The 16,216-nt window shown below is 41.8% G+C and overlaps 1 protein-coding gene across 1 annotated transcript in view; it reads left to right on the forward strand.

The window, feature by feature from the left end:
- Window positions 1-16,216, forward strand: part of XPR1 (xenotropic and polytropic retrovirus receptor 1) — a 209,739-nt gene that overhangs the window by 121,827 nt on the left and 71,696 nt on the right. Inside the window, exons 4-6 of the mRNA XM_004598637.4 lie at window positions 7,609-7,832; window positions 10,533-10,682; window positions 10,950-11,033. Coding sequence (XP_004598694.2) covers window positions 7,609-7,832; window positions 10,533-10,682; window positions 10,950-11,033 — 458 coding nt within the window. The remainder of the gene's footprint in view (window positions 1-7,608; window positions 7,833-10,532; window positions 10,683-10,949; window positions 11,034-16,216) is intronic.

Raw genomic sequence — 16,216 nt, forward strand, 5'->3', positions numbered from 1 at the left:
AGTGGATGCAAGGCGAGGATTTAGCCACTCTGCTGTTGCACCGCCATGCGTGTGGAAACTTGGACTGCATTGCTAGTTTCTGAATTCATCTCCCTTAGCTCCAGCCATTGAGGAAACTTGGGGAATGTTCCTGTGATGGAGCTAGGAACTCTGCCTCTGGAGTAAAGAAGCAAGTAAATAGAACTGTCCCAGTCATCAGTCGGCAGAGACAGACTACTTCTAGAAAGCTCTGCTGGGGATTATCCTTATAAAGTCAGTAGGCTGTTTGCCAGATAGAGAGGAATTTATGTTTTGACTATCTGCTGACATGTAGCAAGTTACGAATCCCTCCTTTTTTTTGTGTCTTGGTTTGAAAGAGGGAGAAGAGACTAAGAGTTTGTGTACGTCTGCTGGTTCATTCCCCAGAAGGCCACAACAGCCCCAGCCAGGCCATGACAAATTGAGGGGTGCAGAACTCCGTTGGGTCTCCTACACGAGTGGCAGGGCCTGAAACACTTGGGCCTTCTTCTTCTCCCTGAAGTTCATTAGCATGGAACTGGAGCAGTCAGTATTTGAATCAATACTTAAATAGATGCCAGATCCCTGTTGGTGACTTAATGTACTGTGCCACAACACTAGCCCCTGATTCCTGAGCTTCTTGTGCTTTAAATACACATGTAAGGAAAATACAAATGTATTGACAACTCAAAGGAAGAGAAACAGTTAACAATTCATGTATTAACCCCTGGACAACAAGTTTGTCATTCACTTTAATATGACATCCTATCTCCTATTAATTACCTGATGTTTTTCAGTAATTTATGGTTGGCCTTGGATAAGTTCTGAAATTCTTTCATTGTCTGTTTATCTATCCATCTACCTATCGAGTAAAACTTTTCAAAAAAGATTTATTGGAAAGGCAGATTTACAGAGAGAAGGAAAGACAGAGGCAAAGATCCATCCCCAAGTAGCTGCAGTGGCGATGCTCAGCCGTCTGCAGCCAGGAGCCAGGCGCTCTGGGTGTTCCAGGCAGCTACAGGCTCCCAAGGCTTTGGGCTGCTGCTTTCCCAGGCCACAGCAGGGAGCTGGAGGGAAGTGGGGCCGCCAGGACGTCATGTGGCGTCTCAGCACATGCTAGGTGAGGATTTAGCCAATAGACTACCACACCAGACCTGTAACATTTTTTAATGTATCTGCTAAGTGGTTAGAAAATATATATATATTATAATATAATATAATATAATATAATATAATATAATATAATATAATATAATATAATATATATTCTAGTATATATATTCTATATATATTAGTTGCTTGTACCAAACTGCTTACAAAGCATATATATTAGGATATTAGGTGTTTCTTTGCTCTGGGAGCATCATGAAAAAATTTCCAAGCTACTGAATGTACCATGAACCCAGAAAGAAGTAAGAAGTTCTTTACTGTTTTCCATCATCAGGATGAAATGGACACTTTGCAGTAGAAACGCTTAACTTGTATGAAAAGAGATGAAATTTAAAAATATGTTGAGATTGCTGTTTCTTACAATATGGAAGGCTACAAAGGAATTCCAACACACTCTATTACTGTAGAGTGCTGTGTAAAACATATATAATAAGCAGACAAGTTATTTGTTTTTAAGAAAAGTAAAAGCGTAGAATAAGTTTTCAAAAGCATTAGCCATTGTACACGGAGTAGACGGGGTGAAATGGGAAGTAGTCACCTGTCTTTTTGGCAATAGATATCATTAACTTTGAAGTTTTATCTTTTGTTTTTGCTTAAATTTTTAAAAATTATTTTTGAAATAACTTTTTAAATTGACATTATGTTCAGTACTTATTAATGTTACATGACATGGTCAAAGGCTTAATACTACATTGAAAGTTAAGCAAATAAAAAGTTAATGATAAATGAAAGATGTTTGACAAAGTAAATTTTAAAATAGTCACAAAATCATTGAAACCATAGTAGTATGTGATTCCTATACATTTTTTGACAATATTTAAAACAGTTTGGCAAAATACTGTATTTGTTGCAAAACTGGTAGACAAGGCGTTTCGTTTTGTTCTGCCTCTTTTTTTTTAAATTTTACCTTCCATGCGTGAAGGGGGATGTGATATTTGTCTTTCTGTGTCTGGCTTATTTCACTCAACATGATATCCTCTATTCTAAGCCATTTTGCAGCAAATCATAGAATTTTATTTTTTTAGTATTTGAATAATATTTGTTTCCACTTCATTCACCTGATAGTAGCCACCTTGGTGTTCTGTATTTTGGCTGTTGTGGACAATTGTTATAATAAATATGGTAAAGCAGTTCATTGTTTGGTACAGTGGGCTCGTGTTTGTGGGGTATACTCATGCTGTCAGATTGCTCAGTTATGTGGAAGGTCCGTGTCTAGGTTTTTGTTTTTATTATTATTATTTGGTTTACTTATTTATTTGTTTGAAAGTCTGAGTTAGAGAAGAGGATGGGCGGACATAGAGCTTCCATCCATGGGTTCGTTGCCTGGAGAGCCAAAACAGCCCCAGTTGGGCCAGGTCAAAGCCAGGAGCTTCCTCCTGATCTTCCTTGTGGGTGGCAGGGGTTAAAAGGGCTGGGGTATCCTCCATTACTTTTCTCAGTTGCTAACAGGGAACAGTTTGGAAGTTTGATAGGCAGGGATCGATTGGAGGCCATTTGGGATGCTGGTGTCTCAGGCTGTAACTTAACCTGCCATGCCACAGTGCTGGCCCTGTATCTTATTTTAAAGAAATCTGACTGTTTTCCATAGTGGCATTGTATTTTACATTTCTGCCAGTAGTGCCCGAGAGTTCCCCTTTCTGCACATCCACGTTAGCATTTGTTTCTTCTGTCTTTTGGGTAATAGCATTCTGACAGGGAAGAAGCAGCATTTTGTTGTAGTTTTGATTTACTGCAGTTGTATCCTGATGCATGTTATGGAACCTTCCAGTTAGCTCTTCCGCCTATAATGCTACCCACCACTGGGTCGGGATTAGTGTGGTGATTCTACCGGGGGTCCAGTATGTTCATTTCAGTTTGTTCTGAAACTGAGAAAATAATTGTAGAGGAGGGCTCTGAGCCCGGAACAGCTTCTGTGTCAAACCTGGGCCGATATTCACCTGTCACCGGAACTTTAAATCCAGAGTTTGACCAGAGCACAGTGGGATTTGTATTCCCCAGAGCTAGAGCAGGTGTGATTCCAAGATCACATCCAGCATCCTGTGCCTCTGCTGTGCACCTGCTTTCTCCCAGTTACTCAGCGAAACACTAGCCCAGGTCCTCACATCACATCCTCAAATAGGATCCCAAACCAGCAGACATCAAGAAAGAAGAATCTTTTTGAGGGAATAAACTATTTCTGGAGGAAGGAGATTATAAGCGAGACAGAAAATCGACATGAGGCAGTTTCTCTGTTACTCTGTGTGAGGATGGAGAGAGCCATGCCCAGGTGGAAGTGGGGACCTCAGTCTTGTGACCACAGGGAACTGAATCCTGCCGTAATAAATGATGTTGAAGGGAGAGCCCAGGCTGCAGCTGGGGAGACCATCCAGATGACACCTTGACGTCAGCCTTAGCAGAGGCCGGCAGGGAGCAGGGCCACATCTCCTCAGCCTTCTAACTATACATCTGTGGCTTCTAAGCGGGACTTACACCAGCAAGTTTGTGGTAATTCAGTATAAACAAAAGCCAGTCTCTAACAATGATTCAGATGTCTGCGCATTTCCTGTACCCCAGTACTCCCCTATTCTGGGAAATGGCCACTAGGCCCTTGAGGAAACACTGGAGGAAGGTTTACACTGTGTGCACCTGGAAGTGCTGCGAAAACCATATGGAGGGGTTCCTGGCATCTGCTTGACTGGGAGTGTGAACTAGTTTATATCTGCAAATTAGGTGAGAGGTTGTCACTCCGCGTTGTGACAACTAAAACCAAGTGCTTGATCACTTTTTCTTTTATGCCGGTTGAGCAATATTTTGATAGGTTGTCCATTTATTTTATTATTATGCTCAGTTAACTGCATTAAGATTGTTGGATATTCGCCCTTTATGGGCAGTGCAGCCAATTGTTTGATGGCCAAGTGCTGCATCTCCACTGAAATCACTGGATATCACCTTACACGGCCAGTCCGCCTGCAGTGCAGAGCAACCAAGTGGTAAGGTGCAGGTGCTCTCCTCACTGAGGCTGGTGTTTTTGCAGTAGGAAAGGGTGCGTTTTCTGGGCCTCAGAAGTGTCCTTGGTGGAAGCAGAAGGGCACGAGTGTTCTCAAGGAACTGGAAGCAGACTCCGTATGGCTCTACAAAGACTGATGAGGTTTACTCGGAAAGAGGATTGGGAGCATGCTGGCTCAGTTGGCTAATTCTCCCCCTTGCAAGTGCCAGGATCCCATATGGCTGCCGGTTGATGTACCGGCTGCTCCACGTCCCATCCAGCTCTCTGCTTATGGCTTGGGAAAGTAGCAGAGGATGGCCCAAATCCTTAGGCCCCTGCAGCCATGTGGAGACCCGAAGGATGCTCCTTACTCCTTGTTCTGGATTGGCTCAATTCTGGCTGTTGTGGCCATTTTGGGAGTGAACCAGCAGGTGGACAATCTTTCTGTCTTTCCTTCTCTCTGTAAATCTACCTTTTCAATAAAAGATGAATCTTTTAACAAAAGCCAAAAAAAATTCTCTCAGGCATGGCTTTATGAAGTCATGGGTTCAGCTGCTTCTTGGGACACCAGCATCCACAGTGGAGTGCTGGTTTGGCTTCTGCAGCAGATGGTGGTGTGGGATGCTGGGCTGGAGTTGTGCTTTGGGTCCAGTCCTGGCTGTCACTCACAGCCGTTTGGAGAGTGAACGCTCTCCTCTTCTCTTACTGTCCTCCTCGCTACCTTCCCCCAATCCCATAGCTCTGCCTTTCAAATGAATAAACCTTGAAACAGACTTCTCTAAGAGAGAGCAGTGAATCATGAACTGGTGCCAGACAAGATAGAACTACTAAAGATTGAAAAGGAATTGGAATAGAACCACATACAAGACAAGGAACGGGGGGCTTCAAGAAAGAGTGAATTGTTCATGCTGTTATTATTGTATAATTATGCCCATGAATTTTTTTGGATGTTATGTCCCTTGACATTTTCTGTGCTTGATTTTTATCTTTCTTTACTTGAGGAGGGAGTGCTATTATCTGTATTTCATCATTCAAAGGCTCCAAAAGGGTCACAGGACAGCTCATTTAAAATCAATTAACTAGTTAAGGAGGTAAAAATCTAAGCCTAGATTTGCCTGGATCCAGTGACTGCGGAAGAAAAGTTTCCATGCTACTATGATTTTTAAAATGTAATTGAAAGGCAGAGAGATAAATTGTGTGTAGAGTGATCTCCCATCCACTGGTTCACTCCGTAGGTGCTCACACAGCCAGGGGCAGGGAACTGCGTCCAGATGTTGCACATGGATGCGGGCATTCAAGTACCCGAACATCAGCCGCTGCCTCAGTGGGTCGCCATAGCAGGAAGCTGGAATGAGAAGCCAAGCCGGCACTATGTGCAAGCATGCTCATCTAGGATACAGTTGTGTTACATGGCGTCTTAAGTACTGTGCCAAATGTCAGCCCTCAGATGACATTATTTTATTATAACATAGTCATCCCTCTGATCTTTCAGTTGTACATCCATGGATTCAACCGACTATAGATTGTAAACATTCAGGGAAAAATTGTGTCTGTGTTTAACATGTATAGATACTTTTTCATTCCCCTTGTACCCTAAATAAGGTGGTACAACAAATATCTACATATCCTTTATATTTTAATTACTCTTGTGGCTACCAGAGGGTGTACCTGGGTTATTTGCAAATGCAGTAACATTCTCTTTACGAGACTAGCATATGTGGACATTGGATCCTGGAACGAATTCCTCATAGGTAGTAAGGGACAACTATTGAGGGTTCTATTTTGACAGTTCACAGAGAGGTTAGTTAAAAGATGTGTTCATTTAGGTTCAAAAAATTTTTGAGACTTGGAATGGTATTTTATAACATGCATTTCCATGATCTTTGCAGACCTCTTTGATGTGTGTGTGTGTGTGTACATTATAGAAATACGTGCGAATTCGGCTCTTCTTAGTATTATTAGTAAAGGTGGCCAGGATTAGTTGTTGTTGTTCCATGTACTTGTGTTGAAAAGTGTCGAGATGGAGGGAGAAATGCAGCAATTAAAGATTTAAATGCCAGTTCTGATTTCTGTACTAAGTACATAATTAGAAGCATTTGTTAATAGCTTTCTTAAGATTTGGGATATTTGAATACTGTGTACTTGCCCTTTAATTAATTTCTTTTTCAGAGGCAGAGAAGGAGGGAAAGAGGGAGAAACATACAGACAGGCAGGCAGTGAGTGGGTTCACAGTTACTCCCCACATGGCCGCCACAAGGGCTGCAGCCAGGCCTGGGAGCTTGCTCTCCCTGCAGGTGGAAGGCACCCAGCTGCTTCACTTCCCACCTGTCGCCTCCCTGGGTGTGCCTGAGTAGGAAGCTGGATTTGGGGGTAGAGCTGAAACTCAAGCCCAGGCATTCCATCCCTGCATTACCGTTTCAAAGTGTATGTTCAGGGTCTTTAGTATGTTTACAAAGTTTGTACCAACATTGTCACTATCCAATTACAGAACATTTCGTCAGTCCCAAAGGGTTAGCTCATCCCTGTTAGCTCATCCCTTCATTCCACTTTCTGCCAGCCCCAGGCGTCCATTAACCTACTTTCTGTGAATATCCCTACGCTGGACCTTTCATACCGATGGAATCATACATGTGAGGTGTTTTCTGTCTCTTCTTTCACTTAAGGCCTTTAAGGTTCGTTAATACTGTAGTTTGAATTCAAGGACGCAGTCTCCTTAAAGGCTGATACTCCATTGTGTGTGTGTGTGTGTGTGTGTGTGTGTGTGTACACTATGTATTGGTTTTACATAACCATTCATTAGCTGATGGCCATTTGCATTGCTTCTGCTGTATTTAGAGGTGTAGAAGCTTCTGTGTGACTCCGTGTCTTCAGTGACTGAATCACACCATGGCTCTGCTTGCCTCTTGGGATTTGCCAAGCTCTTTTACATTTCAGTGCACTGTACCATTTTATCTTCATCCTCAATAGCTCTTTGCATTTTATTTCTTCTTCTGTAAAAAGAAAAGGCCAGGTCACACGAGAGATTTTGTGAGATAGAATAAAAGGCTGTTGAACAGTTTTTCCCCATCTAGTTGGAAATATTACATGTAATATTTAAAGAAACAAGTTAGAATAATTAGTCAAGAGACAGTGGACAACAAGGGCATTTTAATAAAAATTTTAACAATTTTCCTTGAAAGAGACAGACATTTTCCTTCCCTTGTTCACTACCTAGATGCCTGCAACCTCTGGGACCCCGCCTGGCCACAGTCGGAAATCCAGAGCTGCCTCAGTCTCCCACATGAGTTACAGAAACCCAGGTGCTTGACCATCCATCCATCACCTGCTACGCCCTTGGCCGTGGGCCTTGAGCGCAGGCACTCTGACACGGACCGCCAGCGTCCCAGGCAGTTGTAACCATTGCACCAGACACACACTGCCGTGCTGAGAACTCCTCGCTTTTCGTCCTCCTTCCTGACACTTCTGTTCCCTTACAGAGAAGCTCGCGGAGGCTCAGCGCAGGTTTGCCACCCTTCAGAATGAGCTGCAGTCCTCACTGGATGCGCAGAAGGAAAGTGCTGGTGTTACTACCCTGCGACAGCGTAGGAAGCCAGTCTTCCACCTGTCCCACGAGGAACGTGTCCAACATAGGAATATCAAAGACCTTAAACTGGCCTTCAGCGAGTTCTACCTCAGTCTCATCCTGCTGCAGAACTATCAGGTAATTTAGGGGAATGGCACCTTCAGGGAGAAGAGAAATGCCAGTGAATGGAATTTTCTCGAACAGTGCCGGTGAGTCCATTGCAAAAAGAAAATCCTTAACATGTTCTTAGGGTTCTTGCTGGGATTTCAGATGCCCTGATTGGCTGGGAGCCATACACCAGAGATGGTAATACACTGGTAATTAGACTGCTGTTTTGAATATTAATTTTCTAAAAATGTATGAATACTTTTCAGGGTAGCCTTATGGGCTCACTGTGTTTGTTTCTAATTTTAGCAGCAACTCTGGTAATGATGAGCAGAAATAAGAAATAATCTATGCGAGCATTGTTTGGCCACGTGAGAGCCTTTTCCTTCTATGCAGTAACGAGATGCTTCCAGAAGATGCTTCCAGAAGCACTTGGGCTGTTAACATTTCTGCAGGGAACAATAATAAAACTAAAAATCGGGACTTTTCAGCTTATTGCTGAAAGAATGTCTCCAACTTCATTGTCCAAAGGCTGCAATGTAGCCATTTTGTTGTTACTCTTTTAAAGAGTTTAACAAAGAATATAAATTTGGGTATGGCAAATGTGTGTAGGCTTAAATCTAGTATTTAATTCAGTTGGATTTTAAAACCCAGTCTGAAAAAGTTGAACTTCAACTTTTCTAAATTGTGGAAATATAGGGTATTTGTTTATTTATTTGTTTATCATTTTTAAGGATTTTTTTTGTTAGAAAGATTTACAGAGAGAAGAGAAAGTTCTTCTATCTGCCATTTCACTTCCCCAAATGGTTCCCGTGGCTGGAGCTGAGCTGATCCAAAGCCAGCAGGTCCTTCCGGCTCTCCCATGTCCCGAGCACTGGAGCCACGCTCCTCTGCTTTCCCAGTCCGTTAGCACAGAGCTGCATTGGAAGTGGGATTGTGGCACTTGCAGGTGGAAGATTAGGCAGTTGAGCCATTACACCATCCCTTTTCATTTATTTTCACTTTATGTTTGTTGGCATACTTTAATCTGTAAGGAATCTAATTGAAAAGCATACAGTTTGTGAGTATTAACTATTTAAGTAATTAAAGCCTTCAGAGACCTGATACACTTTTTTCCCCCCATTTTGTTCTTTTGGTTAGTGCTTATGAGTGGTAAGGATTATCACAGGATGATAAACTTTACAGAGCTGCAGATTATGCTACAGAAATATTTCCTAGGGAATAAGAATTTCAAAATAAAAGTAATTGTGGTCCCATATCTACAGTAATTAAGTTGTCCATGTGCGTATTTATTTTCATATTCTTCTTCCAGTAATTCAGGTTTTCCTATTGATGATAATGTTATTATTCAAAGAAAAACTCTGTTGGAAGATCATTTGATACAATATAACGATTATTCCTTTTCTTTGAAATTTACCCAATGTCTTATAACTTTATTATTTGTATAAAGGGAACAGATTTCATACATTTCTCTCTTTTTTTAAAGATTATTTATTTATTTGAAAGGGGCAACTACCGAGAGAGAGAGAGGGAGAAACAGCTAGATTAATCTTCTGTCTGCTGCTTCACATCCCGAATTGCTGCCAATGGCTGGAGCTGGGCCGACTGGAAGCCAGGAGCCAGCAGCTTCTCCCAGACTTCCTGCCACCCTTGCTGCAAGGATCAGAGCGGCGTGGGTCAGCCCTCATTGCTTTCCCGTGCACAGGGAGCTAGAATGAATGGGAATGAAGCAGCCAGAACTCCAGCTGGTGCCCACATTGTTGCCGGCACTGCAGGTGGTGGCTTTACGCACTGTGCCACAGCACCAGCCGCTCATGTATTTCCCAAACAGTTTTAAGAACATAATGATAATTATTCTTCCCACCTTGTATAATTTAATTTTATTTTAAAATTTTACAATTCGAATTGTAAATGAAATAAAACATGTTCACCTTTTCATGTTGCTTTAAAAACATTAACATTTTTTAGCTTATTAGTTCTCTGCCTGTGCATCACAGGGAAGTTTCCTTCAAATTTTATTTTATTAGATGATTATAAAATTCTCTGTGGGAAAACAAAAGTAGGTTTTAATTGTAAAAGCTGTGTTCCAACATGTGGTTTTGAGGTCTGTCTGTTCTGTAAGAGTACATTTCTTATGAGCGTGAGAGAGGACAGCAAGGTTGATTAAAAACTCTCCCCAGGTTCTGACACGTGCTTCCCTTGTTCCAGTGAAGAATGAGGGACAGACCATGAACAGCAGGCCGAGCCTGGGACATCTGACTAGCCAATCTGAGAAACCTCTGACTTCTAGATTTAACTTTGGAACTCCATGGCTCCCTGCTTTTTTGTAAAGCACAATTCAGTTTGAGACTGTAGAGAAACATCATATTTTGTTGAGCTAGAGACTGAGTAAAAATAGGGGCTCCCCCCATCAGAGGCTGAGCCCGCACCTCGCTGCTGCTTTCTGCTGATCAGTGTCGCACTCTGCAGAGTGAGGATGAGTGAGGGTAGCGTGTGTGAGGAGCAGGTGATCTTCCCCTGTGCCTCCCTGGCACCTGCGTGCTGGCATGGGGGGTGGGGAGCAAGTGCACATTTGTACTGCTCTCTCAAAGGGCAGAGAACAAAGCCTGTTGGGTGTGCGATGCATGCGTGACACTTCCTGGGAGTATTCCTTACACGGAAGCGTTGTGTCCTCAGCTTTCCATCTTCAATAGTAGTAGAAATTATACTTGTGTTTTTAATTTCTTTCTGTAGAATCTGAATTTCACAGGATTTCGGAAAATCCTTAAAAAGCATGACAAGATCCTGGAAACGTCTCGAGGAGCAGATTGGCGGGTGGCTCATGTAGAAGTGGCCCCGTTTTATACATGCAAGAAAATTAACCAGCTCATCTCTGAAACGGAGGTATAGTAATCCACTTACCAGACTTCTGCTCGCAATCACATCCGTGTCTGACTTTTAAAAAATACTTTCTGATTTCCATCCGTCGAAGCAGTTGATAGCTTTCAATATATATTGTCTTATGATTTCTTTCCTTTTGTTTTGCGAGTATATGCTCACCAGGAAATTACTAGAAAAGCACACGCACATTCAAAAATATATAGATGGCACATAATTAGTGTATCACTCAAATTTAGCATATCATTTCATAATTTAATGACGTCTTTTTAGGCTGTAGTGACCAATGAACTTGAAGATGGAGACAGACAAAAAGCTATGAAGCGTTTACGCGTCCCCCCTTTGGGAGCTGCTCAGGTTCGTGTTTATTTCCAGTGGTTTCTATGTCTGCTCTTTTGCCTGTTTAGTAATCATACAATTTCCTTAGCCGAGATCAGAGCTGTAAAACAAATATTTCTTTCACGTTTTGTAAGTAATTGTTGCTATTGTTGTTTTAGTTTTAGAAACTTCAGTTGACACATATTTTCTTCATAATTAATGATATTGTCACCCAAACTTTCTCTTCTCAACCTGTATGTTTTCTTCCTTGTTTATGTTTTGAAAGGTTTTTAAATTTTTTTTTATTAGAAAGTCAGATATACAGAGAGGAGGAAAGACAGAGAGGAAGATCTCCCATCCGATGTTTCACTCCCCAAGTGGCTGCAATGGCTGGAACTGAGCCGATTCAAAGCCAGGAGCCAGGGGCTTCTTCTGGGTCTCCCACATGGGTGCAGGGTCCCAATGCATTGGGCCGTCCTCAACTGCTTTCCCAGGCCACACGCAGGGAGCTGGATGGGAAGCGGGGCTGCCGGGATTAGAACTGGTGCCCATATGGGATCCTGGCATGTGTGAGGCGAGGACTTTAACATAATAAGGATTTAAACTATACAAAATATATTCTTTGACCACAATGGAATTAAAATCAATAACAAAAAGAATTTCCATAACCTAATAAAGCATCTATGAAAACCTATAATAATAGCATATTTTGTGGTAAAACCTGAATGCTTTCTCCTTAAGAATGGCAGAAAACATTTTGTCTTGTATTACATCTATTTAGTGTTGTGTGTATGATAATGGCCGTCATTGTGAGATAGGAAAGAGAACCCAGGAGCCTGCAGGCCAGACACGACCAAGGGAAGCTGTTGATAATTTCCTGCGATTGATTATAGTATCTCTGTAGAAAATCCAAGAATCTATGCTTTAATAAAAGCTAGTAAGAGTGTGCAGCAGCTTTGTAGAATACAAGATCAACATGTGTTAAGTCAAGTGTGTGTTTATATAATGGCAAGAAGAGTTAGACATAGAAGCAACTTCAAACAGTACTACTTGTCATCTCATCAGAGTATGAAACAAATATGTAGGAGGGATAATTCTGACCAAAGATGCAGAAGACATTTATACTAAAACCCACAAAGTGTTGCTGGATTGCCTATCACTTGGTATTCTGTGTTCATGGGTATATTGGTTGATCCAGTAAGTGCTTTTAAAGGTCTGTCTATTTATCTGGAAGTCAGAGTTACATATCTAGAGGGCTCTTTCAGCCTCTGGTTCGCTCCCCGCATGGCCACAATAACAGACTTGGCCAGCTCTAAAGCAGAAGCCGCGAAATTCTTCTGGGTGTGTCATGTGGGTGCCAGGGCCCAAGCATTTGGGCCATCTTCTGCTGCTTTGGCACACGTATTGGCAGGGTGTGGTTTGGAAATAGAGCAGTCGGGCCTCGAATAGTGCCCGTATGGGTTGCTGGAGTCACTGGCAATGGCATTACCTGCCATGCCACAATAATGGCCTCAACCCAATAACCCTAAGAAGCCATTTCTTCCTGGAATGATTTTATATATAACATAATCTAACTTAGAAACCATATGTAGGGCCCGGCGGCGTGGCCTAGCGGCCAAAGTCCTCACCTTGAAAGCCCCGGGATCCCATATGGGCGCCGGTTCTAATCCCGGCAGCTCCACTTCCCATCCAGCTCCCTGCTTGTGGCCTGGGAAAGCAGTTGAGGACGGCCCAGTGCATTGGGACCCTGCACCCGTGTGGGAGGCCCGGAGGAGGTTCCTGGTTCCCGGCTTTGGATCGGCGCGCATCGGCCCGTTGCGGCTCACTTGGGGAATGAATCGTCGGACGGAAGATCTTCCTCTCTGTCTCTCCTCCTCTCTGTATATCTGGCTGTAATAAAATGAATAAATCTTAAAAAAAAAAAAAGAAACCATATGTAAAGATATACCAGACCTGGAATAGCTGTAACAGCTTTGGAACAACTAAGCTGAGGTATTAGAAGTACACAGTAGTCAAGCTTATTATTAGGAACAGTGTTGTACTAGTGCCAGTATAAGAATGGTAACCAGTGGAACAGGATACAGTTCAAAAGTAGACTGCTATATTTATGGACAGGTAATTTCCAGTTCACATATGGGAATTCAGTGTGCCTTACCCTGAAAATAATCTTTTATTCCTATTCCATTTCGTATAATTCTCAGTTTGTAGTAGACTTAAGTTTAGCCTAAACCTGCAGAATTCTGGTGACTCTTGGTTGCTCAAATTTCTTTGAGGGGCTAGTTTTGTAGCACATCAGGTTAAACCACCACTTGCAATGCCAACAACTGCTTCTCACCTAGCTTCTTAGTAATATGTTTGAAAAGCAGCCACGTAATGGAGATCCCAGCTCCTGGCTCCTGGCTTCAGCCTGGTCCAGACCCGACTCTTGGCAGCCGTCTAGATAATGGGCCAATGGCTAGCACATCTCTTGCTTTGTTGTGCTCACAGGTTGTGTGTTTGTGTGGGTGTTTCCTGTCTTCTCTTTGTCTCTCTGCCTTTCAAATAAATAAAGAAAAATTCTTAGAGATGACACCAGTAGTACCCATGATGTTAAAAACTTCCCATTTTTCAAAAGACACTGTTCCAAGAATGAAAGAAATGCATTGCATTATTAGAAAATATGTGTAAAACATACCTGATAAAGGACTTGTATCAAAACATAGAAAGGATTTCATTATTCAACAAAAAAAGCAACTCTACCTAAAAATTAATACAAGATTTCAACAGACACTTTAATGCATATAGTAAATGTTGGCGTGACAGGATGCTCAATATGACCAGGCCTTAGGGAAGAGTAGGCTCAGACTGTAATGAGATATTACCTATTACAATAACTAAAATTCCAAAATTAATGCTAAATATTTGAGGGACTAGAATTTTCATATTTCTTATGTTGATGCAGTATAAAATTAAATAAGCGTACTAGAAGGCAGTTTGACAGGTTTTTAAAACGTTAAAAATGCATTTCGCGTGCTATCTATTATACTCCCAACTCTATGTATGTGCAAACTTATGTCTGAAAAAAAAGCCTTATACACAAATGCCCCTAGCAGCAGCTTTGTTTATAATAGCCTAAAGTTAGTTAGGAACCCAAATGTCCATTACTAGGTGAATGGATAAATAATTTGTAGTGTATCCGTACAATGAATAAAAAGGAGTAACTTACTGGTAAGGAGACAACATGGGTGCCTGTGAGATGCCTCAGGCTGGAAGAACGCAGAGAGAATAGCTGTTCTGTGTGCTTGCACTTGCCCGAGTCTGCGGAGTGCGACGTGGTGAGGACCGTAAGGACGTGAGCAGGCAGGCGCTGTAGCATGGTTTAAAGGAAAGGGTGGAGAGAGGCATGAGGGAATTCCTGGAAGTCACAGATACACAAATACACATATACATCTACGTTTACACTGCCATGATGTTGGTGGTGGTGTCATAGGCTGGCTGTAAACAGTAAATACAGTTTATGTATGACAGTTTAACTGATAAAAGTTTTTAATAATAGGCATATAATAGTTAAAGTGTTTGAAAATAGAATTTATATAGCATCCAGAACTTAAAATGAAAAACAAATTATATACTCTAAGTATATAATTGTGTATCAGTTATATCTGAATAAAGTTATTACAGTGATTTTAAAAAGTAGTTACTTAGGGATTTATGTGGAGGTGTTAAACTAAAAACTCACGGAAGTGTGGTGAGGGGAAGGTTCTGGATCCAAGGCAATGCAAATGTTCGCTTTGTAAGCGGAGTACTGAGTACTACGTGGTACTGTGCTGTGGTACATTTGGGACAGTCTAAACACATTGGCATACATTATTTTGCATAGACAGTAAAAAATGCAGTTTTTCAAACTAAAGCTAATTAGAAAGAAAGCAAATCATTATCTTGTCTGGATGTTTTCAGTCTGATCCCAGTTATGGGTAGATAACACAGAAGTCAGATTGAGTCTCAGTATTTTTGAAGATGTTTAGAAAACATCTAAAATACCTGAAATATAATGCTACCTCTAAAAGCACTAGCGATTTTTACAACATTCATTGGAAATACCTAAGTCTGTAGATTGTTTCTTAATGTGTCTATTCCTTTAATTTTTAAAAAATTAGTTTATTTATTTGAAAGACAAAGTGAGAGAAAAAACGATGTCGTCCATGTGTCCCTAGATACAAAGGACAGAGGGAATTTTCCAGGCAGAAGTGAGGAGCCGCGACCCGTTCCAGATGTTCCACATTAATGGCAGGGAGCGGCTGCTCGAGCAGTGTATCACCCGAGGCATCCCAGGTTGCCTGTGAACAGGAGACTGCCCAACATGGTGTGGAGACTTTACCCCGATCACTTCAGTGTCAGGTGCAGGCAGAGACCCAGCTGCTGCGCCACAGCACACACCTCTACAGTGAAAATCCACGGAATTTGCATTAGTTAAGGAAACAGTGGTTTTTAAAATCACTTTCTCTATACAAAGTTGAATCATATCAGAGAAAAACTTTTTTTTAAACTTAACACAGTCTGGAAATTCTGACTTTGTGACGGTTGTGCTAGTCCCTTCAGAATATCTAGTTTATTTTAAAATGTTGGTTTTAAGTCCCCCCAGAAGACAAGCCTTTGGTCCGCAGTGGTGACACCCTTGTGATACCCAGATCCCCTAAAAGGGTGCCTGGTTTTAGGCCTGGCTCCTCTCTGTTGAAGGACGCTCCGGGAGGCAGCAGGAGAGCTCTCTGCTTGTTGAATCCACCAGGTTCTGTGGGAGGAACCTGGAAGTCAGTGCTGAACTCCTGGATTGGACTCAGCCCAGCCTTGTCTGTTAGAAGCATCGGGACAGTACCAATGGGACAAAACTTTCCGTAGGTCTGTCTAGCTGTCTGGGCGCTCTCTCTCGCTCTCTGTCTCTCTCACTCTCTCTACCTTTCAAATATACAAACATAATTAAGAAAAATTACCACAGGATAGTATAAGTTCTGGTACAAAATGTTGTTCTTATTTGGACTATTGCCTCTAGTACCCATTGGACAAAGCATGCAGACTTTAACTGAGCAGCCGTGACTCACCAAACGTAGAGATGTATACATTTTAGAAATTAAATTGCCTGTTAAGTCTCCTGCAGAAAAACTCAGTGCACATGTAATGTTATACCTACAATTGTCATCTTATTTTGAGACTCAGATTTGTATAAATAATTCAATTAAGTGGCAACT

This window comes from Ochotona princeps, chromosome 2, assembly GCF_030435755.1.
Source record: "Ochotona princeps isolate mOchPri1 chromosome 2, mOchPri1.hap1, whole genome shotgun sequence".
Classification (NCBI taxonomy): domain Eukaryota; kingdom Metazoa; phylum Chordata; class Mammalia; order Lagomorpha; family Ochotonidae; genus Ochotona; species Ochotona princeps.